The sequence below is a fragment of the Cyrtonyx montezumae genome, unplaced genomic scaffold (genome assembly GCF_038088225.1).
Source record: "Cyrtonyx montezumae isolate F1298 unplaced genomic scaffold, pur_monq_1.0 scaffold_4, whole genome shotgun sequence".
NCBI classification, from domain to species: Eukaryota; Metazoa; Chordata; class Aves; order Galliformes; family Odontophoridae; genus Cyrtonyx; species Cyrtonyx montezumae.
In genome coordinates, this window is record NW_027072045.1 from 16,242,946 (window position 1) to 16,270,813 (window position 27,868).

Below are 27,868 nucleotides of genomic sequence, written 5' to 3' on the forward strand. Positions count from 1 at the left end.
GCGGAGCCGAGGGTGTGGGGGGGGGGGGGGGGAGGGAAGGGGGGGGGGTGCCGCGCCGCCGCGCCCGTCACTTACGTGGCCTGTGCCGCCGGCCCGAGTCCATCCTGCGGCGCAGCCTGCACTTCTTGGCTGGGGAGCCGTGCCCGAGCTGCGGCGGTTCCGGGCGGAGCAGCAGCGGGTGCGGCGCTTCCCCGCAGCCGCCGTTGCTGAGCGTCGGGCCCGCGGAGTGGAAGCCGTTGTGCAGCAGCCCGGCGCGCAGCGAGCAGGAGGCGGCGGGCGGGACCCCCGGGGCGGCGGCGGGCTGCGCACGGAGCTGCTCCCCCATGGCGGCGGCGGCGCCGCCTCTCTCCCCTTTGTCTCCCGGCTCAGCTCCGGAGGAGCCTCCGCTCACGCCGCCTCCCGCGCCTGCAGCTCCGCGCGCCGGGGATGCGGCGCCCGTCCGCCCGCTCCCCCCCTCCCGCGCGGGGACGGCGCACGCGTGGTGGCGGCCGCGGCGCGCTGCAGAGGGGCGGCCGCCGCCCTTCGGCGGGAACGCGGCGCCCTCGGCTCGCGCGGCCCCGGCACCTGCGGGCCCCGCGCGCGCGGATCCCGGCGCCGCTGCCCGCCCCGCGGGTTCGCCCTGCGCCTCATCCTCAGCCATTGGGGCAGCGCTTCCCTCTGTGCCCGGCGTCACGTGTCCTACAGCGGTTGGGAGCGACACGCGTGACCTTGAGCGCGGCCGACCTCGCGCGTTTTCCCTATCGCGGCGTTGCTGCTCGTCCCTTAGCCGTGATTTATGCCGAGCACGGAGATGGCCCGGCGAAAAAACGCATTTTCTGAATGGGACGTAAGAACATCAGATATGCAGTGGCTGCAGAACACCGTGCTGCGGGGCGGCATCAAGTGTCCACCCACACAACGCTCGGTCGGTTCGGTCCCGTGCATGAAGGTCACCTGTACATAGCTGCCTGTCACTGCGCAGATGACAGCCGTCATACGAGCCGGTCACACAGCAGCTCCTCCTCACACCTACCACCGACGAAGGACACAGGCCCTGTGCCGCACACAAACCACACCGCAGGAGGGATGGCTGAACCCGGCCGCAGTCAGGGAGTGCAGCCCTACAGAACGGCCTCGACAGGGATAGCGTCAAGTTCCCTCCACTTCTCAGCTGGGGACAGAGAACGAGCTGCAGGCAAACACCACGGAATGAAGAACGTGTTTGGGAACAATGAACACGTGAAGCATCCTTCCTAAAGCAAATAACCAGTGTTTGAAGATGATTAAAACACTCTTAGGTTTCTTCACAGTACACGAGCAGCTGCTGCAAGTGGCACCCCAAAAGCAGTTGCCCTAGGGATGGTGAGAAGGACCACAGGCTGCATATCCTGCCTGCTGCTAGAGCTGCTCAGCTTCCCCTGGCTCTTGCCTCCTCCATCCCTGACAGTCTGACTGCACACACTGCCAGGCTGATGGCACGGCTGAAGATTGTTCCTGCAAACCTGCTTTTCTCGTGCAACTGCAGCAAAACTGGGAGTAGGCACACTGGCACTTGGCACCCTTTGGCTGAGTTGTGCTAACTTTTAACCTTCCTTCACAAAGCAAATCTGCTTTTAATTATACACTTAGTTTCTGTGTGGTAGGATAAGCAGCCATTCCACTGACTCAACAGTGGAATGCTGCACCTGTTTCAAGTACTGCAACCAATCTTAAGCACTAAACTGGAATGACTAAAAAAAAGTAAAATCACAACAGCAAGGTTTTGTCCAGGCGAGGAAAGATTTGAAAGTATATTCAAATCTGAAAGGGATAACAGCAAAGGAAATACAGAAGCAAGAAAAAAATTGTGAGTGCAGATTGCAGCACATGAATTTTGATTAAGCCTTCTAGCAAATATTTCCTAGAATGAAGTTACAGAAGCAGTAGATGCACTGAAAGACTAAAGACTGTCCAATGCTGCAAGTCTTTTATGGAAGGTTAAACATATGCAAGGAACAGTCTGGGTAAAGCTGATCCTGCCCTGGCCTGTAGTGATGCAGGCAGTCTGTGCTCTTCATGTTCTGCAAAAAGGCTAAACTGGTGTCACAAAGATCTCACATTATACTTAGTATTAACTATAATAGATTTTCAAAATAAATTTATATTGCTACTATAATGTCTTAGAAAGCACAGCTCAGAAGAAATATGACAATTAGTAAAGTTATCCCCTCAATACAGTACAAAAAGCAGAAATAAACTGTCCCACTGCACCCAGAGCTGAGCAGCTAGCTTGAGACCTGCTGTACAACAGCAACAAGCTGAAGGCACGCATTGCATTTAAGAAGTGGTACTGCTTTCTCTTCTCTTCACACTACATACACACATTAGGTTTGTTGCTGCTCTTGCAAATCAAGAACTAGGCACAGAAAATACAACAGCTGTCAGTAAGATCATGGCATGTAATTACAGGCTCAATTTTCCTTTTATCCAAACTTTCCAAACAAACCCTGAGAGCCAGTTCAGTTTTCAGTTCAACCTGCAAGACAGCAACACAGGTAGGGGTGCACAGTGACCAACACCATCTGGGATGCTTCTAGTTCTTTCAGTACTAATATTTACACAACATTTCTGTCTTCCTTTCTGAACAGGCACAGGTGGAAACTACTTGTTTATTTTTAACTCATTTCTTACATAAGCAAACCAGCAATTTGCTACAAATACATGGCATGCTGGAGGACGCAAGACACAAATGGACTCAGAACAGTCAACTTTCTGCTATCACTGGCCCTGGCATACCAGACACCTGCATGGCAAACATTTCATGCATTATTCTATGCCAGCCTACACTGCAGGTTCCCAGCTTTCTATTATGCCTATTTACTTGCTTTTAAACACAAAGATCCAGGCTGTAACATTCTAACTACACGAGTCCATGAAATTTAGTTAAGATAGTCTGCCACAGGATTGAAAGCACTGTATTTCAGCTGCTATAGTTTCAAACTCAATGGAAATAGGGGCCAGGGAGTATGAAAACAAAACAAAACCACATGTGTAATCATCAGGCAATCTGTCCTGAAACCCATGAGGCTCCCTGCTCATTCTGAGGGGCTCGTATTAGTCCTGTTTGGAGTCAAAACTAAGGGAAGCATCAAGCAGGTGCAGTCCACATGTAAACCTACTACTCAAGAACCCCTCAAAATGCTACAAAGCACTGCTGTTATTATTCAAAGCTTTGGTCACATTTTGGAAAGTGGTAATAAGGAGTAATAACCTTAATTAGAGGAACATCCTTCTCAAATGACAAAAACTGTATTATGCAATGCAAAGAATGCAACAAAACAAACTTCTCGTTCAGCTGCCTGCAGATTTATGTTCTAGGGATTGCTGGCACTCTGCCATTCTTGCTTATACTTCCATTCAGGTTACTTCTATTTTTATCTTGCTTCTATATTACAGGAACACATCTGAGAGGAGAAACTACAGCTTACAGAGGCAACAAAGGGCATAAATTTAGTCATATGCCTAAACGTTTGCCAGACAGAATGCATTTGAACCATCAGTGCTTTCCCTCCCCACCCACCTCTTAGCTGTTGATGTCCATTTTACATAGAAAACAAAACCTTCTGTGCCTTAGTTCAGAAATTTCAAATAAATTCAAATAAAGCTCCCTAAATCTGTAAACATTTAAAATCTAGCACTTGATTATTGCTTAGAAGTACAAGCCAGCAATGATGAAGGAGGCGTTGCAGGTGAATCATCTTTTTCAATTCCATAATCCCTATTTTGCAGAGCTTGTAAAAAACCCAAAAATCAGGTAGTGGATTCAAACCATTGTATATGCAAAAACCTAAAAATACACTCTTCTTTTCTCCCAAAAGTCAATCCACATTCTTTCTCCCTAAGCATTTGGCTCAACACACTGACACTTATCTTTAGAAATCAAACTTAAATACACAGAATTGGAAAACACACAACTTCACAACTCACTGATTGAGAAATACTGTTCCTAATCATAAAAAAAAACAATGATTGCAACAAGAGATGAGCATTTGGTAGAGGAAACAATGGTCCTTACTCCACAACTGCTCCCCCACAGACAATTACCTTCCTGTATGTACACATACTGGTTTTGCTTGGCTGAGTATTATTACGGTGGCATTATGAAGGACCATATAAAAGTGACAGTTTCAAAACAAGTACTGTGAAATACATCAACACAATAGTAGACAACTACAACTGGCAACTACAATCAACAATTGCAGAAGACTTCATTGCTCACTCAGCACTGCCAGATATGAAAAGGAGAAACTGGTTTTCCTGTCAGCATTCAGCAAGATTTGCCACTTGCATTACTTTGTATGCCAAGAGCTTATATGCTGACATGAAATTCCCATAGATATCAAAGATTATAGACCAAGTTGAAACAGGAGACTATACCTATGCTTGCATGTGGAAGAAAAAAAACCACAAAAAAAGCTCCTCTATGAAATACTTGTTTAAACATACTTCCAACCCAGAACAAACATTACTTTTCCAACTCAGGAGGGAAGGGAAGGAGCACACAGTGCTCAGCTGCTCTTCAAAGTTAGTTCACAGATGGGGAACACCACACCTTTGGCATTTCTCCTCGACCTCCTTCAGTAGCAGGGTGATTTAATGATCTTAATGATCATTAAATACTGAGCTAAGTCCAAACACTACAACTAAGTCTGGAGTTAAACCTTCAGTATCTCGACAACATGACTTTGCTTTCACATAAATAAACCAAAGGTTTATAATGTTTTGATGCTGACAAAAACATTCAACACGTCCTTGTGAGATTAAGCTAAAACCACAGACAATAAACTCAAATGCTAATCTTTTAAAAAATATCTTTTAAAAGTTTTTGTTTTCAAACAACTAGAGTCTTGTGTAGGATGGGTTTGTGCTATTAATGACAAATTTCTTCCTTAAAGCTCTAGCTACCTAGTAACAAAGATGAGAAACAACCAAATATTATGCTAAAGCTGAGTTGTTTTGCTGCAGTTACATCCTCTGACATTTCTGCAATTGGTAACCTTTTAAAGTAAGTAATACTGGGAATGATCTGTCGTGTGCAATTACTTTTTTTTCCCCAAGAGGTCAAAACACATTCTCTGAATCAATCTGAAAGATCAATCTGAAAGGGTTGGAGACATACATCAAGAATCATGGGCCACGAAAGATATTCAAATATCTTAGAATCATAGAATGACTTGGATTCGAAGAGACCTCAGAGATCATCTAGTTTTCACACTCATACATTATCATCCTTTTTGACCCACAAATGTTAATCAGACTCCTTAATCTTCGAAACACTGTTCACCAAATCTGTTGCTTCTGTTCTTAATTTTAACACAGAAGCCAGATAAAGCAGCCGCAGAGTTAGTTTTGGCACCAGCCAGTTCAGAGAGGGGAAGAAAAAACAAAAGCATTTTTTAATCTCTCATACACCAGGACAGAAAGATAATTTTCTTTTTTGTTTCCAAAATCTTTGTGTATTGACTGAAAGCAGAACCAATAGGACTTAAGATATCAAGCTCCAATACTTTTTGTCTGATTGCTCTAAAAGTAGAAGTAACTGATTGATTTGTTTTATCTTGTCTCCATTTATAAAATTTACATAAAATATCAGAAGAGATGTGGATTTTCATTCCATTACCTCTTACAAGGAGGGAGGAGGGGAAAGAGGGATAGCACACAAGCTAGAATGAAAGTAAAGCTACCCCACAAGTGAAGGTATGAGGAAAACAGTGCTGCAGTGAGTATGAGATATCAACGGTCAACAGTTGCAAGGAAGACAATTCCCACAAATAACATGATTCTGGTCTCCATTCACAGGCATAAAAGAAGTCTAATGTAAGGTGAAACAGATATCCTTGATCTGAAATACTGATACAAGAAAAGCTGTCTGATTTCTGGCCTTATTATGCCAGTTTTCAGACCTTAGATCCTCCCAGAACACGAACTAGCAAATTCATATTTAGAGAGGATTAATTTCCACAGTTTCAAATGCAAACACTGAACTGACACATCATGACTGTTTTCACAGGATTAGCAAAGACTATTTAATCCATTAACACTTAATTAACTCTTAATAATAAACAAACAAAAAAATTACCTCTTTCCTGCAGGGAGAAATCAGGTTGGAGTTCTAGTTTCAGTGAATTAGACAGCCTGTGGTTAAAAACAAAAACAAACATTCCACCCCTATTCATCAATCAAGTTTAAATTTGATTACAAGCAGATTTATTCAGGTCATGGCATTGTCTGGCACAAGGAAAAGGGAAGGTGACATAATACAGCTCTGAATTTAAACCCTTTGCACTTATGTAGTGCTTTACATCTGCAGATCTTCAGACATTGCATAAATTGAGTAAGTGCTCTTTTCACCTGCCATTTAAAGAGACAAAAACATCAATCACAAACAAAAAAGTGAGAGAAAAGACAGTTCTCACTTCTAAACTAAAACAATTACTTGGATCAGTTTGATAAAAAAAATATCAAAATGAAAATACCCATGCCTGCTCAACTGTGAAATTTAATAGTAACCTAGCAATCTAGCAATGCTTTGGATTGGCTCATCAACAGTTAAAAACACATTTCATCAGGCAGAGCACTTAAGTCTTCCACTTAATATGGCAAGGCCTTGGGAAAACAGCTCTTTCATGCTGCTTATTAAAGACAGAATCCATTGAGGTTTTGTTGTCTGGTATTGTTTGGTTTTTTTTAATATAAATAGACAACACAAAAAGGCCTTTCCTTGCAGCTTCAGTAAATTAATTAATCAGTATTAGCTCTGTTTGTTGAAGCACCTTAAGCTTATTAGAAATGCAAATTTGGACCACTAACATTTTGTTGTTCTGCTTGTAACATTCAGTGAAAAGCTACCTATTTATATTTGCCCACATATCCACCAAAGTTGTGTCATTCGGTTTCTACCACTGCGATCAAAGTTCTAAGCACACAGGTTACTGACCTCAAAATTCTGTTTCAAGTCCTTGTTTGACATAATCTGTGTTATTTTCTACGTCAGTACTTATTCGATCTGTTGTCCAGTACATTTACAACTGAACAAAAGCAAAAGAACAGAATCTTCTCCTCAATGCATTGCTTTTAAGGCATTCTCTTGTCTCAGTACAGTTTACGTATGAATACAAAAGCATATTCATATGCAATAACTTCTGATGTTATTATCTGCTCTCAGTTGAGAAACATTGATATCAAACTCACCAGACCTTCCTTTTCATTACTTCAACTAAAAATCATTCACAACTGTCACAACGAAATACAGAAATGTCAAGCAGAGGGGGTAACATCCAACTTCTTTAGGGAAAAGTGCATGTAGTCAGACTGGATCCCATGCAACCAGTAACACTGAACTCTGATTTGAGTTAATGACACAAAGAAAGGACAGGAACACAGGACTTGGCCAGGGCTGGGAAACTGAGCAACAGATCTACCTGACAGGCGGCCAGCATTCCAGAGTCTGTGGCCTGTGTTCTCTCCCAGTCATAGGCAGGCATCAGCAGTGGTTTTGCCCAATCAGACCGCTGTTGTCATACCACTTTATAAACTGCAGCCAAAGGGGAAAAGCAAAAACAAAAGGAAAAGGTTGGAGGCAGAAGAGAAAGGGAGACACATTTATGATTAACAGCATTTCATAACTGCTTTTCATGAAACACTTTACGGGGAACCTCAGCAAAGCTGTGTACTCCTTGTCTTTCATTTGTGCTTTAGTTATTCCTTCTCACTCTCTCTTCCTGTCCTTTGATGAGGCAGAGATGTCTAAGCAGCATACTCTGGAAACATTCACAATAGTAACTACAGTATGGAGTCTTCAAGTGGATCTGGGCTGCATTTTGAAGAGGAATAGCAATGCCAAGCTGTGCTGTCATCCCTAGCCATTTCATGACTGACAGAACACAAAGTTAGTAGTGACCTCACTACTTCACTATCACATGTTCAGAATCATGATATTACCAGAACACCACTACAAATTCTGTAACTTTCTGGAGGCTAAGCTAACCAGTAATAAGGAAATGTATTGAAATTAAGATATAATTTAAAGCTTCCATAAGTAGAACCTAGCGAATATTCTAAATGGTTATGGCCTATTAAGAATGTATGCCGTCAGTAATACCCAATAAGTGTAGCCTTACAGAGAGTTCTACAGGTGGAAAACACTATTAATCCAAATTACCAAACAGTAAGATCAGGAAAAAAAAAGCTATTTGACGCTAAAACAATCTTATCGTTACGAAAGCTAGGACTCCATTCTCTCTCAAAACCTTTTAAAATAAGCAATATCAAAACCAACCATAATAAGCACAACTCCCCTTCAGGCATTTACATTCTCACTGATACAACACTGGGTGTGTCTCTATAAAGGGAATTTTACCAAGGTTCTTAATCTATCCCAAGCAAAGGTGGGACGGATCTTCCCCATATCAGTGTTTCCCCAAAACATCAATTTACTAAGAATTCTGAGGTGAACAGTCGATTCATATGAATGTTCCTGTGATAAGGTCTAATAAACCATCATTCATGGCTCCCAGAAATACAAAGAAATACATACCATATTCATTTTTTCTCATCCAAGTTCACTGCTGAGATTCTTAGTGGTTAAGGGCTGCTTTACACACCCACTTGCTAGCTATTCCATCCACCTAAAACCAAAAACAAAACATCAAGTAAGTAATTTTGCTGTGTGCAGAGTATCCTCAAGCATAATTTATAGGGCACAGCCACATTTGTTACACCTGAAATGAAACATCATGCTTATTTATAAGAGCAATAGCCATCTGATTAAAACAATAAGAACACTACAGCATCCATTTCTGCATCGCTTGTCTTGGATAATTGATCTTCTGAAAGCATGAGTCATCCAGTTAGAAATGTATTCATTTGCTAACTTTACATTAATATTACCCTTAAATTAACAGGATTTCTTCTCACTTGTAAATTGGTGCTTTTTTTTTTTTTGTTCTTTTTACAGTGACAAAATGCTGCTTTGTACAGACTATTCAGGTCAACCATGTAACTTCATTTTATAAAACATTATCCACACAGAAAGATCTTATGGTGCTTTAAAAAATGATTTGAAAATCAAATCTGCATAAAGGAACAAGTTTTTTGTATTCTTGTTGGCACATACATATGGTGGCATAGAGCACCTGGGCAGCACTATACAAAAGCATTCCACTGGAACTGCAGGCAGATCCTGTAATCTTTTTAAACAGCAAAGGGGAAAATCAGAAGAACAGAAGGGAACTACTGATGATGGAATCTAACTATTTATGTCTCTGCTTTTCCAAAACAGGGATTATATTCTAACTACTGAGGGTCAGATCAGCCAGTGCTCGATAAAACTCATCATTTCAGTGGAAACCTTTCAGTGAGCTGTGAGCAAACTGAGTAAGGAAGTCTGGTTTGTGTCAAAACTATGTATCCTTAGCTGGAAGATTTTTTGCCAACCTAAGGTTGGGACAGCATCGAATTAAGAATGTAACTTAGGTTGTAAACTCTCTAACTGAGCAGTTCTGGATATGCTCAAAGGTAAGCTGTGCTCCAGCCAGCTTTCCAAATATTTGACTTCCCGCTGAAGAACTGCCAAGGATGGCTAAATTGCATTGTCAAGTGGCAATCTATGGGGTTCTAACAGAAGAGCATCAGTCCTCCACCTTCGTCCCATCAGCATTTTTGCCTGCTGCTCCAGCATCTGTATGTTCGTGCAGATCAACTTGCCAGTCTGGCTAAAAATAACAGAATAAGAATGTATTTAAACAACCAGTTGTACCATCTTTGTTTGGAGCAGCAATTGAAACTTCACAACTTTTTATCTCCTTTAATCTGCTAGTAATCTTTCAGAGAAGACAGATGAGACTCTTCAGTACTGCAAAGAGCACTGTAGTCTGACTGCATGGCAGAAATGTAGTCTCCTCTTTTCAGAAGTATAATTGTGCAACGCAGATGTTTTCCATCTATTAAAAATCCCAGCTTTCTGTTTTTTCCTATAGGATGAGCACCATCCATCCTGAAATACCAATAAAATATAAGCTTTTTAACGGGAGGAAAGAAAGCTCAAACCAAAACAGGAAATGCCTCGGGCCTTTTTCTGTTGCCAAAGAGCCATTATTATTGTCAAGTACTTTAAAGATAAGTCACTAGATAAGAAATCTGATCTATAAAAGAAGCAAGGAATGCACATTTCTAATATTTAAGAGTATCAGCATTACCTAACACCAAACATTTAATGTTTATATCTAAACTAAGAGGCAAGTGGGAAACCTCAGTGGGAAACTCAGGTTGCAGTTACGTCTTTTAGCTAAACCACAAAGTGTAACTGCACTTTCAGAACAAGAAATGAACATGTATCTTTAGCAAATCTGAGTGCCCCACTGACTCCCCTGGAAGCCCAGACTGAATATCTGAAGACCACTGGTGTGACTACCCTACCCCACTCGTGTGCTCATGTGAGTTCAAGGGGAAGCACTAAGTGCCCAAAGCCTGACGACATTCTGAGGAACAGTACATAGTGTGAGAGAACAGCAATGGCTTCTGAGGTCAGGACACACAGCTGATGCTGCCAAGTATAAGAGCAACTATGTCTTTGGTATGGGAGCCAGAAAGATGAGCAACACTACACTGAAATACTGTAATGGCTACACTGTATCTTGGTCCTTGTATTTTGCCCATCTCACATGAGCAGTAAGCTTCTTGGCCTTGGACCATATCTTTTGCCCTTGAACTTTATATCTTTGAGACACTGCAGCATCAAGCCTTGTGGCTTCTGCACAGAGCCAATACATACACATATATACATACATATATATATGCATCTATTCAGATATATGTTGGTACCTTAGCCAGTTTCACATAAGTTCATAAGTTCACAAGTTCATAAGGTTGGAAAGGACCTATAAGATCATCTAGTCCAACCATCCTCCTATCACTGTCTCTACCCAACTACTAAATTAAGTCCTTTAGCACCTCATCTAAACGCTTCTTGAACAGTGCTAGGGATGGTGCCTCAACCACCTCCCTAGGCAGGCCATTCCAGTGCCTGACCACTCTTTCAGAAAAGAAATGCTTCCTCAGGTCTAATCTAAATCTTCCCCGGCGCAACTTGTGGCCATTCCCTCTCGTCCTGTCATTACTTATCAGGGAGAAGAGGCCTACCCCCTCCTCACCACAACCCCCCTTCAGGAAGTGGTAGAGTGCAATAAGGTCTCCTCTGAGCCTCCTCTTCTCCAGACTGAACAATCCCAGCTCCCTCAGCCGCTCCTCATAAGACTTGTGCTCCAGACCCCTCCCCAGTTTTGTTGCCCTTCTCTGAACACGCTCCAGGGCCTCAATGTCCTTCTTGTAGTGAGGGGCCCAAAACTGAACACAGTACTCGAGGTGCGGCCGCACCAGAGCTGAGTACAGGGGGATGATCACCTCCCTGCTCCTGCTGGCTACACTATTTCTAATACAGGCCAGGATGCTGTTGGCCTTCTTGGCCACCTGGGCACACTGCCGGCTCATGTTGAGCCGAGCATCAACCAACACCCCCAGGTCCTTTTCCTCTCTACATTCTTCAAGCCATTCTGCCCCAAGCCTATAGCATTGCATGGGGTTATTGTGGCCAAAGTGCAGGACCCGGCACTTGGTCTTATCCTCACATCTTTCACTTTGTGATGCACTGGATTCATATTGGCTTTGTATTCCAATGTATTGAGCTTATTAAGTTTCTAGTAAGATAAGAGTGAAAGCTGAAAATTTAACAGTCAACAGAATGACTTCTTTTGGAAACATTTTTGGGGGCTGTTCTGAGGGCTCTGGGACCATCAGACCACTACTTATAGACTAAAGTTTCTGTAACACTACACAAGAATACCAGAATTGCAGGGATTGGAAGGGACCTGTAGAGATCAAGTCCAACCCCCCTGCAAAGCAGGCTCCCTGCAGCAGGCTGCACAGGTAGGCATCTGGGTGGAGACCTGGACTGACTGTGGCCCACCCATTCCCTGTTCCCAAACCAGTATTCTCCAAAAAAGCCATTCTACAAGTGGGAAACAGAAAGAATCAGAAATCAGTCATAGCAAAGCAATATGGACAAAGCTAGAACTGCAAACCCAAAGAAGCAGCTTGTTGCTTAGAATCACAGTATCGTTAAGGTTGGAGAAGACCACTAACATCATGTAGTCAGCCCACTTCCACGGTGCCCACTAACCATGTCCTACAGTACTTGAGGTGTGGCCTTACTAGCGCCAAGTTCAGGGGAATGATCACCTTCCTGCTCTTGCTGGCTGCACTATTTCTGATACAAGCCAGGATGCCAGTGGCTTTCTTGGCCTCCTGGGCACACTGCCTGCTCATATTTAGCTGTCTGTCAACTAATACCCCCAGATCCTTTTCCTCTGTGCAGCTTTCCCGACAAAAATAAGAATGGTAAAGCAGAACATACTTATAGCACTATTAGAAAATAAGAAAATGAACAACCTGCAAACCTTCATGAGTTCATAGAACGAACTGCATGTGCATTAGACACGATGTCACCTGAAGGCCGCTGACTGCAATGAAGGAAACTCTATATAGAGTTACACTTAAAGGCAGTGAGAAATACCTCCACAGCTGTGCAAATGACAAGGAAGGGTGGGGTCATGCAGCACCTACCAAGGAGAAAACTTGACAAACACACCATTTTCTGCAAGGACACTTCTGTGCCAACGAGCTACCTCTGCAAGAAGGACCTTCCCAGCAACAGGACCAGAAAGTCGTGTGCGGAGCAGGTCCAGGCACTGAGGTGACACAGAGGTGGCTTTGTTAATTCCCCCAGTGAAAGTGAGTTGACTACAGAGCTGATGAAGCTTATCCTAGTTTGCTGCTGCTCGATGTGCTCAGGGTGCTGGGCTGAGTCCCAGCAGTGCTGTGTCTCTACTGATAGCACAGTAAAGCCAACTGACACAAGCTGCCTTGTAAGGCATCTTCTTGTCACTCAAATGAGCAGACTGTCCACAACTTTTGAATCCTGTCCCAAATACAGACAGCATCTTTCCCAGGATAAGGGGAAGCAGAACTCTGTATTAGATGCTCTCTGTATTACAACTATACATCATTTCCAAAAATTATACCCCCTGGGGTGCACTAACCTTGCTCTGCAAGTTATAGGCAATTTTAAAGGAAACAATCAAATTTCAGATGTCATTAATTAATTAACGGATTTAGCAACAGATCATTCTGTTATAACTGGTTATCCTTGCACAAACCACTGAAGGAAAGTATTAGTGGAAAGCCATAAAGTGCATTACATACGCATATATATATACATAGTTTCATCATCTCTCATGCCAAAGCAGGCTGGGTTATGGTGAACTAATGTTTTCTTTATCACTGTGTGAGGCCAGCAGTACACGTTAGACTGTGTTTTAGTTTGCTCTTTTCATATGTTGATGGTAATCTTCTAAGATGCTAAGTTAAGCTTTGCAGCATGTGTAGGACAATAAAAAGAACTTTAGAAATCCCATATTCAAATGAAACCAAGATGTTGCTTGAACTGTTTTGTTTGTTTGTTTTAATGGAGATACTCTACAATCTTTCTAGGAATACATCTTGCAAAACTTTCTGAGATATTCAGTTTACCTTTTCAGCGATGTGAAGAAAATAATTTCCAGGCTTGCCCTACAAGCAAATTTTTCCCTTTCTTTTATGACTGTTCTCAGTCCACTCCTGAGAGGAAAAAAAGATTACTTGGAATTAACTTAGAAAGAAGATACTCCCAAAAATAACCTAAGTCTTACAGAGTCTATAGGAGGTTTTTGGTTTTGTTTGGCAAACAATTTCCAATTCAAAACTGTGTAATTTTATGCTGTTGAAACAGAGCAACTCTTGCAAGATGGCCTGCATCCAAACTGAAATAAAGTACGTATCTATTACCAATATGACATAACTTCTGTTTAAAGAGCAAGGGGATTTATGACAGCCTGGCTGAAGCACCAGGATCTGCGTAGAATTATTTTTTACAGAACTGCTTGCACTGCGCAGCATTCTTTTCTTCAAATGAAAAGCCAACCTTGGGGTTTGATGTTTCCTGACTACTTCCAGGACATTTTTCCTTTTAATCCAATGTAAAACGGACAGACACTTCTCCTTAAAGTTCAAAGGATTCCTGCCTGAGTCTAACGAGAAGCTCATAGCTATTTTTGTTAACAAAACATGCACGATGCCATACCCTACCATCCCGGAACAGGATAATCTGACTGGCAGGACTGGCATCCCCCATTTCAAAATAAAGACAAGTAAAGCAGTCCCAAACAATAACTTCCACTTGGGGAAGGTTCAGAACGCAGACAGCGTTTCTGCCTCAGCACTGCATCCGCGGTCCTTCCGACCCGCGGTGGCGGCAGCACCGCAATCACGCGAGTACCAACGGAGGACTTACAGACATCGTCCAGCCGGGCCCGGGGACGCGCAGTGAGGGAAGGCGGCGAGGCAGGCCCGAAAGTCCCGCTGCACCAAGGCGCTCCACACGCATACGGCAGAAGAGTCCCCGCCAGCAGCACCACCACAACACAGCCTCCATCTCGGCGCCGGGCCGCACCGCGAGAAGGCCTCTTAAAACGCCGGCAGGGCCCGCCCCCAGGACTACATCTCCCATCGTGCCCTTCGTCACGCTACGTTAGCGCCGACGGCCAATCCCCGCTCGGCGCCGCCTTGCGCTGCTATTGGCTGGATTTGAAAAGAGTCCGCGGCCATAACGGGTGCGTCTTTGACCGGTAGCAGCGGTGCGCGCGGGTTGGCGGCGCTGCGCTGTGGGGAGCTCGGCTCGGCTCGGCTCGGCTCGGCTCGGCTCGGCTCGGCTGGGGCTGGGCAGCGCGGTGTGAGCACGGGCCCGCTCAGCTTGGGCTGAGGCTGGGGCGAGAGGTAGCGGCCTTTGCGGTGAAAGTCTTGATGGCGGGTGAAGAGTCCCTAGGGAGGGTGAGGTGGGGCTGAGGTCTTCCCCTGGCTCCTTCAGGCGGTCCCTGTTCTTTCCAGACGCCCATCGAGGTAGCGGGGCCGGGAGGGCCGCGAGGAGAACGGTTCCTCCTCGGCTTCATCTCTGACATTTCTATATCGGGGCGGCTCTCACGTGTAGGGCTGAGGTTCCGGCTCTGCGTGCGGCGCAGCGTTTGCCCTGTGCTTCTCAAGTCAAAAATCACAATGCGAGAGCAGGATCGTGATAAATGAGATAAAAAAAAAAGCAGCGTTTATTGCGAAGAAGCGAGCGGCGGTTAAGTCGCTTTGGGGTCCTTCGTGCGCTGGCGGTTTGTGGTTGACTAGCGACCTGCGAAACGCGTCGGAGAGGGTCCGTTCCTCTCCGTTGTGAGGACGTTTGTTCAACGCCGGCGGTGTTTCGGGCCGAGCTTTCCCCTGTTTCTCCCAGGTCTGTAGGCTAGGGGAAAGAAAACGCTCCATCCTTTACCTTCTTGTGTAACTGTAAGCGGTGTTCGTCCGGCCTCGTCAGACTCTCCACCTCCGATGTGCGGATCAGATAGGGAGCCCGAGCTGCCCGTTGATATATTCCGTTTATTTTGTGACGCTCGCAGAGATCAAAAACGTGACTGTGTGATGGGCAGCGCTGCCTCCGAGCCGAAGGCACTTTGACCCACTCCTGGTCACATCGGTTGCTTTAACTGTTGAAGTTTAACAAGTATTTTAGGCTCCTGATTAACACTTATGGGCACTGTCTGCGTGCACTACTGTGGCATAGCCATGGGAACGTAGTACATAAGACAGCCGAATTACTATCCAAGCTGGAGGAAGCCAGGCAGCATTTAAGAGTTAGAGTGCTTTCTGCTGTGATTTGTGAGTAACGTCCAAACAAGCTATTTTAACGTGCAAATAAAACCTCCAAAAATCACAACTGTAAAATCACAGGAAGAAGCAACAGGAGAATGAAGTGCAGACAAAATATACTGACATTTTTAAGTAAAACACGCTTTCTAAACATTATTTTGGTGTTTTATCTTTTTACTATCTATAACACTGAATCAAATACACTTTTCTATAGCAGATAGACTGCTGAGGCCAAGATACATAAACTATGAATTTAGATACCAACAGTTGTACTTTGCCATGAGGTTTACTGATTTTTATGGTGTCCTCCAAATAACCAAAGCTACATATTAAACTTGACATAACTCAGACACATTGTATTGTGTTAAACTGCATTGAGTTATCCTTTATAATAACTAACTATTCATTTGGTTCTGTAGAGATAAGCTGTTACATTAGTTGTTTTTGGTTTTTTTATTAATCTTTTATTCTAAATGGATGCTCTGCTGGAAAAATGAGATGAAGGGAAGGTTTTGTGGAGCGTGACTGCTTCTATTAAATTAGAGTAAATCTGTAACTATTTCTGTCAGGCATCGTGGCTCTAGCAAAGTTGTGCTACGTGAGAAAGGCTTTTTCCTGATGAGCAGTTGTGTTGTAATTTAGTCTGACAGGCAACTAGGCACCACACAGCCGTTAATTTGCTCCATGTAGCAAGATGGAGGAGAGAATAGGAGAAAGGTTAAACTTGTGGTTTTGAGATAAAGGAAAGTTGAAAAGATCAGAAAAGGAACAAAAAACATACTGCAAATATTGCTTAGTTTCATTTTTATCTAAAAAAGGTTAGAATGTCTACATAATGTGTTCTAATAACCAATTATTATTTTTTGTATCATCTTGCAGAATGGAATCAGATTCAACTGGAAACAAACTTTGGAGACCATCCTATGTGAGTAGCACTGAGCTACCCAAAAGTACAGACCTGGTAGATGTGGAAGGTATTAAAGTAGATCTCTTAGATGAGTTTTCTTCAGCTTCGTCAAGCTCAGACACGAGCCAGGTAAGAAAGCTTTAACGTTTAAATTAATTGGATTTTTAAAAAATAAAAGCAATTCTTTTCTTGATAAGAAGAGGCATTAGAATCTCATGGAGGAGATGAAAATCATCTTTACTATGCCTTTAGACTATGCATGGACTAGACCAAGATGGTGTGGTGTTGCTTTGATCCCTAATTAGGTTCATCAGTATTAGTGGATGAAGCTAATGTCCTTTCGGAGAAGCAGAGTCATTGAATAGTTTTGTTTATTGTTGGCCTGAATGCAGTATATGTATGTACTGCAATATTACCTGTTTTGAGAATCTAGGCTATTCACAAAGAATTTTAGCAGGGGCTGAAGAACCTGAGAAAACAGTAAAATACGCTCGCTTCCTGTGTCATCAAATGTGTCTAATACAATAGGCTGATGAAAATAATGCTGTCTTAATGTGCTAATCATCAAACAAAGGATCTAGTCAAATTTCCAACTTCCAATTCTTTTAATTTAAGGGGTCTGATTTGGAGCCAGAGGGGCACATAAAAATTTTCCTGCGAGTTAAGCCACTTACAGAACAGGAAAGACAGAATGAATCGCAGGTATGGCATTTATTTAATCTTAAAAAATGAACAACAGAAAAACAACCTCTAAAGTATATACATTTTTCCCATAAGATGACCTTTTAATACTTTTTTTTTTCATGCTGGCTTTACCTGTGCTTCTTTTTAATAGGGGTGTGTTTCAATAGAGGACTCGAGAAGCATTATAATGAAAGCCCCTCCGAGCTCCATGGGTCAACAGAATCAGAAAACTTCAGGACAGACGACTCAGAAGTTTACATTTTCACGAGTAAATGAATTGTCTTCAAATGCTTTTGAGTTATTTGTGGAAGAAGTTGCTTTACTTCTTCTATTATTTAACATAAAGCAAACAGATTTTTCTGAATTTTAAAGACTACTGGTAGTTATAAACATGTATCTGACTCCTTAGAAGAAGTATCCAAGGATTGCTTAATCAAAATAAAGGTATTAACTAGCTTCTTGGTAATGTTCTAGGTGTTTGGACCCGAAACTTCTCAAGAAGAGTTTTTTGAAGGCTCTGTTAAACAGTCGGTACTAGATTTCTTAGAAGGGTATAATCGACTTATTTTCACCTTTGGCGTTTCAAATACGGGGAAAACCTACACATTTCAAGGTATGAGTAGAATGTTTTCTCCTCGAGTTGACTTTCTTAAATTTCTTAAAGTGAGAATTACTTCTAGGAGAGAGATGTTATAACTTCTTACCTAGTGACTCAATAGGCCTTGCACATTGCTGCCTATTAATAGCCTTGAAAAGTCTTCCAGAACAAATATTACTGAACTGACAGCTAGAATCACTATCAGAATTTACCTATATGTGCTGTGATATTCATTTGTAAAACACTAGTAATTTCAGACAGATAAGTATGACTTTCTTGTCCAAGTACCTCGAATCTTAGGGGAGAGTGAAAGTTGTGAAAATACGCAATCTATGTATCAGTATGTGAGCAGTGTTTAAGTGTTTAAAACACAGCTGAAAAACAGCAAATATGTTAAATGGGGGATTTTTGTGTTTTGTTTTTTTTTTTCTTCAGGTTAAGTTTATACAGAATATTCTGACTGTTTTTAAAGTTATGCCCTGTACTGTTGACGGAATGTTACATGAGCTGTTGCTTGAAGCCAGTGTCCTTCAAAAAACAGTCTGATAACACCACAGATATTGCTTAATACTATAACTGACCTCTAAATTTCTCATGTATGCCTTTAGATTAGAATCACTTATCTTCATCTTCATTTGTTTGCATCTTACTCACAATTCTTCTGTGTATTGCTTACAGGGACAGAAGGTGATGTTGGTATTTTGCCAAGGACTATGGATATGTTATTTAAAACTATTGGAGGAAGGCTGTACACAAAAATGGATCTGAAACCTATTCGCTGGAGAGATTACATAAAACTGACTAAAGGCCAAGTGAGAGAAGAAACTGCTATTAAAAATTCGTTGCTTCGTCTAACAAAAGAGGTAGGAGACTACTTCACAGAATCACAGAATTGTAGGGCTTGGAAGGGACCTATAGAGATCGAGTCCAACCCCCACAGATGCTGGGCAGTGCCACAGCCAGCCCTGCTCCCTGTGGACAGCTGTCCTGCTTTCAGCTGGGATAGAATTTATGCTCTTCCTAGCTGCTGCAATGGTGCTGCTCTGGATTTAGAACGGGAATAATGCTTCATAAAGAAATGATGAGCTCATGCCTCTTGAGATAGCTGGATGTTATCCTGTCCATTCTTTAATGCAAAGAGGTTCTGTATTTACACATTGTTGTCTATTCATTATTGGGCAGTTACTCATATTAGTAAGAAAGGGAGCAGCAGACCTAATGGGTCCTGGTTGCATGTGAGTTTGTTTTGTGGCTCAGTAGTTTATAGAAAAAGCCTTAGAGCTGTAACTTGAGTACTTAATAGCTTATCCTTTGGGGTCACTGGTTTTTAATAAGGACTGAATACAAATAGTTTCTCCATTCATCAGGACGTAAGTAATTCTGTAACTTAAAAAAATACCGTCTTGCAGGATACTTAGGAGAAATTCACACTTTTCAGGTTATTCCCTTATTTCAGTTGAGCATACTATACTTAAAGAAACCCAGAAGTTCTTCTGAAACAGAGGAGACATAAAACCAGAAGAGTGCTGTTCAAGAAGCGTTTAGATGAGGTGCTAAGGGATTTGATTTAGTAGTAGTTGGGTAGGGATAGTGATAGGAGGATGGTTGGACTAGGTGATCTTGTAGGTCCTTTCCAACCTTATGAACCTATGAGTTTTAAGGATTTGAAACAACGTAGTAGACTTTAGTTTTGAATTGATTGATCAATGTCAGCAATTGCTGAGCAGTCCAGAAATATACATCAGTTTCACAAGTTGTCTGGAATTCTAAAACTGTCTAGTCCATTTGTGAATGTGGACGACTTGCCTTGCATAAGACAAAAACTTCTTGGTGTTTAAAATCAGAATGGATGGAGTACTAAAAAAAATAATAAAGGTAGATATTAGAAATTTGAAGTAGATGAAGTTTCTTATGCTTTCTGTTCCTGTTGAAAAAGAATGAAGCATCTTATTGGCGTGCTACATCATACTGGGGTATTTTAGTTGTGGAGTAGCTACTAAATTAGGTCTTACTGATGAGTTAGTTAAGTGTGGACTTCCACGGTGTGAAAGGCAGGTGGCAGTAAAATGTTTAAAAATAACTTTAAGAGCACAGGCGTATATAAAGTCTAGCCCCAACAATCTTTAAGTATTTCAGGGGAAAAACAACACCTGTCTTCTACGTGTATATGAACCAAAGCTGTGTAAAACTGTTCTAGTTTAGTGAGGATAGAGACAGACATTGCAGTGAATATGCTGATCCTAACTCTCTATTAGAGTAGAATGAGATGTGATCATGTGACATCGGTGCGTCCTCTAGTTTCAAGAACCGTATTTGTAGTTAAAATACTTGACTTTATAAATTGAGTAGCTGCAAGCTTTGCTGCTAATACAAAGCTAGATCTGGGTGAGTGTTCTGTAGATGAAATCTTCTCAGTTCCCAGAAGAAGTTTTAACCTAAATGTATGTGTACGAGCATCATCAGTTCTAGATGTTGGGAATTGTTTTATATCAATTTTTTAAAAGGAGTTTGGACAATGAAAATCTCATTTACAAAACTCAGACTTAATGTCAATTGTGTAACACTTTGACAGCTTGCATTGAGAAAAAACAAGCTGCTAATCTGTGTTAGATTACCTTAACTTCTGTTTCTGAGAGTTGACCTAATAAGCCATAAGATATGGAAGTCCTGAATTAAGAGAATACCATAAGAAAAAAAATTTCAGGAGTCCTAGTTTCATAAAGTCAAGAGTAATATGCAGATTACAACTAAGCTATTGAAAATAATCCTGTTCAACAGGAAGGAAGTTATTTGGAATTCTCTCCCTATTTTTTTTCCCTGTGTCAGAAAGCTGAAACACTACTCATTCCTGACAGTTCCTTTACTATAAGATCTGATGTAAGGTAAAAATGACACTTAAAGCAGGAGTGTACAAGTGCATTGAACCAGTCATAATGTATAGCCAGGATTTTTGTGTTGGCATGTTAAAACCATGCTGTATCACTTTCTGGTAGAACAATGCAGCTGAATATAAAGTACTTCAATAATAAATCCTGAGATCTCTGTTTTCTTTTGTAGGTAGACCATCAAAGCAGTACTAATGGCAAAGCGCCACTTCATTCTAAGGGTATGTTTGATATTAAACAGTAGCAATTAAAAAAAGCTTCCTTAAGGTCAAGTACTGACTTTTGGCTTATGTTAATAATAAAAGGACTATTTGGCTTTTATTTGTGATTGAATTGAATAATGAGTAGGACATTTGGGCAGAAAATACAAGGATAAAATGGTTAGGAGACTACCTGGACATCTAGCGTAACCTGGTATTATGAGGTGAAACCAAAACGTGGAAGAAAGAGTACTGCTTGTGATAAGACCCCCTGGTGATATTCTGACAGGCTTTAGAGCATTTAAAAACTACTGAAATAGTAAGTTTCACTAAAACATCACAATGAAGCGTACTTAGCAGTTCAGTTCTCTGTACTGTAAACTCTTCGAAGAGTTGAGAGTATTTCGAACCCTGCTATACACATTAGATTAGGTTTTGGAAGTGAAAAGGCAAGATCTGAAGTAGATGTGTCTTTGCAAGTGTGTAGAGTAAGCATATGTCTTCCAGGTACTTAGTGTGTGCATAGGAGGTGGGGGATATTAGTGGGTCCTCGTTTGGGAAAAGTTTTCTTTAATTAACAAGACTGCTGTATTCTTAGTCTTTACTTATTTTTAAATACAATTAATTTTACTGGCTTCACTTTGAGTTGTAATGTTTTCTACTTCACAGATGTAGAAAATCTCCTAAATAAATCAGAAGAATCTAGCAGATCGTCTGTAGATAATTTCTTGAAGTTTTCTGTTTGGGTTTCATTTTTTGAGATTTACAATGAGTGTTTTTATGATTTACTGGTTCCTATGTCAAATGACAAGAAAAAGAAGACACTTCGCCTTGCTCAAGACGTCAAGGGATATTCTTATGTAAAAGGTAACTAGGATGCTTTGCAAACTGCCAAGTTTGTCACGGGTTTGAAACTTATTTGATTTGTTTAAAGTTCTTTTGACAATTAAAACACCAATTCTAGATTAAAGGTTTTTTTTTCTGGTATTTGGCATACTGCTTTTATCTTCCATATATGAGGCTATAAATTCAAACAGCAGAAATGGGGAACAGAACAAACTCCTTCATTTCTTCAAATGCTGGGAAATATGTGAAGTAAGAAATAGTCTGCTTTGTGCTATGCTTTGGTACAATCTTTTGTTTATGAAGCTTTGAAGGATAAGGCTGTTATGTTTGTTCCTCCCCATCAAAACTACAAGCTAAAGCAAAAAACCTGCTACTGCTCAGATTAAGTTCTACCTTAATGAATACAAACTTAGGGCTTATGTAGTTTACAAAGTTACCTTTTCTCCTTTTGGTACTAAGACTGCTTACTTAATTTGGATGGAGCATACTTTAGTATGCTAGTAGGATAGAATGTTGTGATATACTGTACCATGCCCCTTTCCATGGGAGGAAGAGTCTTATTGGTCATCACCTTTATTAAGTCTGTTTCAGGCATACTATATTTTCTTGTCTTGACTAAATTCATTTTTCTTTGTTTATATACGTTGTTTCTTGCTCAGCTTCCCTTTGGCTAATGAGGCTTATGAAATCACTTTTCTTTCTTAAAGATCTGCAGTGGGTTCAGGTTTCTGATTCTAAGGAAGCTCTGAGACTTTTTAAACTGGGACTGAAACACCGGAGTTTTGCAAGCACAAAACTAAATATTTGCTCCAGCAGAAGGTGAGAAATTTTGACTAACACTGGGTGTAAGATAGTGTGGGGAAGAGGGATAAATTAAAATATTGCCTATGGCTTTTGTAGGGGCTTTAAAAATACTTGATATGTAGACTTCCATTTGATGTCCTGTGACAGTATGTGATTTTAGTGCTTTGAACTAGAAGGATTAGTCCTTCAAGCAGATAAACATGTACATGTTTTTATCAAATAGTCCCCTTTCAGCAAAATAACTAAGCCTTTTTCCATCTAAATACTGGGGGGGGAGGGGAGAGCAAAATAAGAACAATAAAAATGTCTCTTTAAAAAGGTTAATGCATCTAGTAGGATAACTATATTATAGATTTAAAAATATATATGTATTTCTGGATATTGATCTTAGCTCATTTCTCCTTACTGATTTTTAAATTTCTCCTTTTAGCCACAGTGTATTTACTATTAAGATAATAAAAATTGAAGACTTTGAAGTTCAAAAAGTGACACGAATCAATGAGTAAGTTCAGAGTTTCCATCTTCTTTTGGGATGAAATTGTCAGTTATTTTTAGTGTTGGTGTATTGATATTAGACTACATACACAGTATTCCCTTATAGAGCCTCCTGTATGAGTGATGTTTCCTCATTTCCATACAGTACTAAACCATCAAGTTGCTGGGCTGTTCTATATCTTCTGCCCTCTGTTCAGTGTTCCTCTATTCTGCTCCATTCAACTTCTGAACCAATGCAAGTCCTCAGAAGGAAGAGTATGGAAGAAAAGTCAAAAGCTTTGTTGAAGAAGAGTTTGGCAGGAAGTAGTGTGCAACTTCACTGGGGAGGCAACATGAAAAAGCATAAAAGGGTTCAAGAAATCCTTTCTATAGGAAGAGTGGTTGTTTTGGAGATGGTAAATAATAAGTGCATGTTCCAAGGCAAGAAAACTTACTTTTCTTTATCTGCCTTCAGATTATTGCTGTGTGACCTTGCTGGTTCGGAAAGGTATACCAAGACACACAATGTGGGTGATAGACTGAAAGAGAGTGGAAATATAAATACATCTCTTCTAAGTCTAAGCAAGTGTATTCATGCACTCAAGATGAACCAACATTCAAAGTAAGTCCTTGTACAAACCATAAACCAATTGTAGTAGATTTCAGATATGGCATGCAACATTTAAGCTATTGTTTAAAAAACAGAGTACCTAACTAGGTCATGAGTGAGAAGTATCTATAGACTTCTCCAGTTGTGTGAAGTCTTGTTCATCTAAAAAAATTGGTCTATGAACTTGCCTGCTTTGTTTTTAAATAAAACCATTAGAGTTCTAAATCTTTTTACGTGTTATTGTAGGCCTAAGCAACTTCTGTTTTTCTGATCTTGCTTTATCAAACAAATCCTGTAATAAGTTATAAATTTATTTTCACTGTTTTCATTGCAAATGAGTAAAATTTTTGACCTTATTTTCTTCCTTCGTTAATTAATTCCATTTATTATTTAGTTCTGCTGTAACAGTTTTTGTCAGGAATACTGCTGCGTTTTGTCCTAGCTAATAAAAAATTATACCAAGATTTTTTTTTCCAAATCTTGATATAATTTTATTGTTCTTTCTGATATAGCTAAACAAATGCAGACAGAAAAAAAGCCTACCTTCTACTTATGCCTGCGGTTGGGCTTTAAACGAGTGTAGTCAGAACTTCTGTATTTTAAACACACGTAGTATTTATTTACAGTCTCATCTGGATATAACTGCTCAGGAGCAGTTTTATCTGCAGATATTTATTGGAAGATGTCTTTGTCGTAGAGATTAAATGACCTCTGTATGCTTGCGAAATGCCATCACGTGCTTTAAGAAATTCACTTGTTCCATAACAGTGTCTGATAGCCTGTTCAAATCCCGTTATGCTTAAAATAAGCTGAAAACAGGCCTTGTTTAGTGGTTTAGTCTCTTATCTTTCTGTTCTTTCTAGCTAGGAGGAATGCATTACAATTAGTTGCTTCTTAAAGAGCTTTGATATATTCAGAACTGTTTTATTTTCTAGTCCTGATTACATGAAATTTTAACAATATAGAAGACATACTGAAGTATGATATCTTAAAATACTGATAGATGAGTTATGGTCATTTTCTTAAAATGAGTCTTGTTTATCACTCCTGCAGTAAAGCTGCTTATGGATCATGTGTATTGTGAAAGGAATGTAACTGAAGTTTTCCAGCACTATTCACATAATTCTTCAAGAGCTTATAAAGAGCCCAGAATGCGGGCAACCTCTTCAGAGAGCACTGTATTTAGTCATGCTTTAGAAATTCTCTCAATTCTTTAAACATTCAAAAATATCACCAGCTATTCAATTCAGTGGTGTAACTTTGGTTTAGGAAGTGTCAAATATGTTCTGATAAGTATGTACTTCTTTATTGCTAAAGTATTTACTATTGCCCTTTCCCAGACTCAAGATACTGAGTGAGAGGTATCTCTGATTTTGCTGGATATTGCTGTCTTAGAATTAGCTCGTTTTCACAAGCATGATAAGGGAAAGACAAAGCTGAGCGAGAATTTAAGCTAACATGAGGCTATGTGACCTATCTTAGGCTAAATGTTGAACATGCTTTTTGTTTTAAATGTTCTTGTGAGTTGTCTAAGAAGATGTATGTAGTAGCTGAAACAGCCACACGACCTTTCTGCAAACTAGCAAAAAAATAAAATTTAAAAACCCCACAACTTAAAATGACTTAAAGACTACGGTTGTTATTTTTTTGTTGTCTTCCTCTTGGATAGCTCTTACATTGAAGTCATTAACTTCTGGTCATTGGATTTGTTTTGTTTTTTGTCTTCAAAGGGTGCAGCCACACATACCATTTCGGGAAAGTAAGTTAACACACTGTTTTCAAGGATTCTTCAGTGGAAAAGGAAAGATACAGATGATAGTAAACGTAAGCCAATGTGCTTCAGCCTGTGATGAGACGCTCAGTGTGCTAAGGTTCTCAACTACTGCACAAAAGGTGAGTTGTTTGTTTTGTTGATTAGTATTTACGATTTGCATTTAAAGAAGACATTCTCTCACTTCTAAGAATGTGAGTCTAGTTATGTAATGTGAATCTGGGTGTTTGTCTCCATTCAGCAATCAAATTTTCCAATTTAGTCTTTTAGTCAGGCTTTATTTCCCTGCAGAGATTTCTAAAAGCCTATACTGGGGGCATTCCTCTCTTCTTTGGAGTGTGAGGGTGGAAGCATCATCTGAGACTCTTATTCCCAAGAAGCGTTTAGCCTAACAAGAAGCAACTGTTTTTATTTAGAGGAAATTCTCCACTTTTTACTTAATTTTTCTCTCTGCTCAAAATATGATTCCATCTAGGAAAGCAAGTCCAGCTGCTCCATATGCTACTGCTATTACAACTTTGAGTATTGTTCAGTTCAAGTATTGACAAAATAAATGGAGCAGCAAAGAGTTTGAAAGGTTATGTTATGGCCATAAAAGGCTTCAGTGGGAAAGTGAAGGTTAAGCAGAATGGGTAGGAGGAAGTGTCATGAGATGACACTGAGGAAGTTAGAGTAAACTGTCAGATCAATGCTACAGCCTTTCTTGAATGCTACAGGCTTTGATATATGGGGAGTTTTTGTTCAAAAGATGATTGATAAATGTGTGCACTTGGATTGTGGCCTGATTAAGGGACGTTAATTGTGAGACTAGACGGAGCAGCCTGTGAGGGTGATGATGAGGGTGCAAGACAAAGAACTAAAAAGACAATGTTCAGTTACATTTAATGCAACTGGAAACAAAGCATAGAGAAAGCAGAAATCTGTTGCTGCATGAAGTGACAATTCTTGTAGGTTGTTTGGCTTGTGAAACTCTTGAGATTAAAAGTAGAGTTAGAGTTGAAGTAATTCATTTGTGCTTTCTTGAAAACTGGTTTAAACAGTGACCAAATACAGCACAGATCAAGGGAGTAATAAACTCAGGAGAGCTACAGGAAGTTGCAACAGGTCCCTCTTGAAAGTGCTAGTAGAGATTTAAGGAATACTGATGGCTTTGTTCTCTTATTTCCTGGGTAGGTTATAGTTACGGATGCATCTCTTCTTCCTCATAATCAGTCATCTGTCCAGAAATCAGCAAGTAGGTCATCAAAGTTCTGCTGCACTAAAATGGGCAGCCCAGTGAGAAGCACTGTTTTTCAGTGGAACCAATCCCTAGAAGATCTGATTGAAGATGATGCTGAGATGATGCTGGAGGAAGAACATAATACATCAGGAGAAGAAACAAAGCTGCAATCTGAAGAAAATAAAGTCCTTGTAGGAAAGGAAGAGTATACAGTATGTCAGCATTCTTCCTTTCCTCCATCTCTCTTCTGTTCCTTCTGACTGCCCTCTTTTTCCATAAGTTCAGTGTTAAGAACTAAGTGGAATGACTCTGACTTACTGTCTAATATAAAAAAAAAACCAAAAACTGTGTGAAATGTATCTAAATGCAAACTGAGAAATGAGACATGCAGCCTTGTTTTTATCTACTTTTGGTAGCATGTGGTCAGTATGTTGCAAGGATTGCATGTGGTATTTTGCCAACAAAGGAAACTTATCCCTTATATTTTGTGAAGGAAAATGTTTTTAAGCAACAGCTATTTTAGTGTATTTTAGGATAGTGCTTCTTCAAAAAGTTACTTCTGGATAGGGCAAAAAGGCAGAAACAGAAGGTTAGTGAATATTTTGGTAACATTTAATTAGTATTACCCCGTCCATTTCCGCACCTCCCCCCACCCCCCACACACACACACACACAAAAGGACATTTGTATAACAAAAGCTCAATCCAATATAAATTAAACTACTTTAGTATTCTTAGCAAATGACTTCTCTGTGCAAACTTGTAAGTTATTGTGCTAGAACCAAACAAATACTTCAACCTAATTGTGAATGCACCTGTTTATGAATAAGTTAATAAAAGAAGTGAAAGATCTTTTTCAAATAGAGTGGAGGGAGAAAATTCAGTTCTAGGGGATCCATTGCTTTATGGAAAACTTAATACTAATGTTATTCTAGGCATTACTGAATCTTGTAGAAGACTTGAAGAACAAACTTATTGCTGAGAAGAAGGACAAGTTACTACTGGAACTAAAAATTCGCGAAGAAGTGACACAAGAATTTACCCAATATTTTGCAGAACAGGAAATGGATTTCAAG

General features: G+C 40.6%; 2 protein-coding genes across 4 annotated transcripts in view; one reads left to right on the forward strand and one right to left on the reverse strand.

Annotated features, from left to right (window-relative positions):
* The window catches only part of PANK1 (pantothenate kinase 1), a 34,135-nt gene extending 25,468 nt beyond the window's left edge, over positions 1–8,667 (reverse strand). Inside the window, exons 1-3 of one of the 3 annotated variants that reach the window (XM_065746164.1) lie at positions 8,555–8,655; positions 7,440–7,552; positions 6,098–6,153 (exon numbers count right to left, since the gene is read on the reverse strand). In XM_065746164.1, the coding sequence (XP_065602236.1) occupies positions 6,098–6,153; positions 7,440–7,492 (109 nt within the window). In that variant the 5' untranslated portion in view covers positions 7,493–7,552; positions 8,555–8,655. Of the gene's footprint in view, positions 1–75; positions 449–6,097; positions 6,154–7,439; positions 7,553–8,554 lie in introns of those variants that run through there. The other 2 variants (XM_065746166.1, XM_065746163.1) reach the window with 2 other exon arrangements.
* A 5,515-nt stretch (positions 8,668–14,182) lies between these two features.
* Positions 14,183–27,868, forward strand: part of KIF20B (kinesin family member 20B) — a 38,350-nt gene continuing 24,664 nt past the window's right edge. The window contains exons 1-14 of the mRNA XM_065746667.1: positions 14,183–14,433; positions 16,675–16,831; positions 17,318–17,404; positions 17,538–17,654; positions 17,861–17,999; positions 18,663–18,847; positions 21,042–21,090; positions 21,739–21,936; positions 22,623–22,734; positions 23,150–23,221; positions 23,669–23,815; positions 25,534–25,696; positions 26,748–27,005; positions 27,728–27,867. Coding sequence (XP_065602739.1) covers positions 14,183–14,433; positions 16,675–16,831; positions 17,318–17,404; positions 17,538–17,654; positions 17,861–17,999; positions 18,663–18,847; positions 21,042–21,090; positions 21,739–21,936; positions 22,623–22,734; positions 23,150–23,221; positions 23,669–23,815; positions 25,534–25,696; positions 26,748–27,005; positions 27,728–27,867 — 2,075 coding nt within the window. The remainder of the gene's footprint in view (positions 14,434–16,674; positions 16,832–17,317; positions 17,405–17,537; positions 17,655–17,860; positions 18,000–18,662; positions 18,848–21,041; positions 21,091–21,738; positions 21,937–22,622; positions 22,735–23,149; positions 23,222–23,668; positions 23,816–25,533; positions 25,697–26,747; positions 27,006–27,727; position 27,868) is intronic.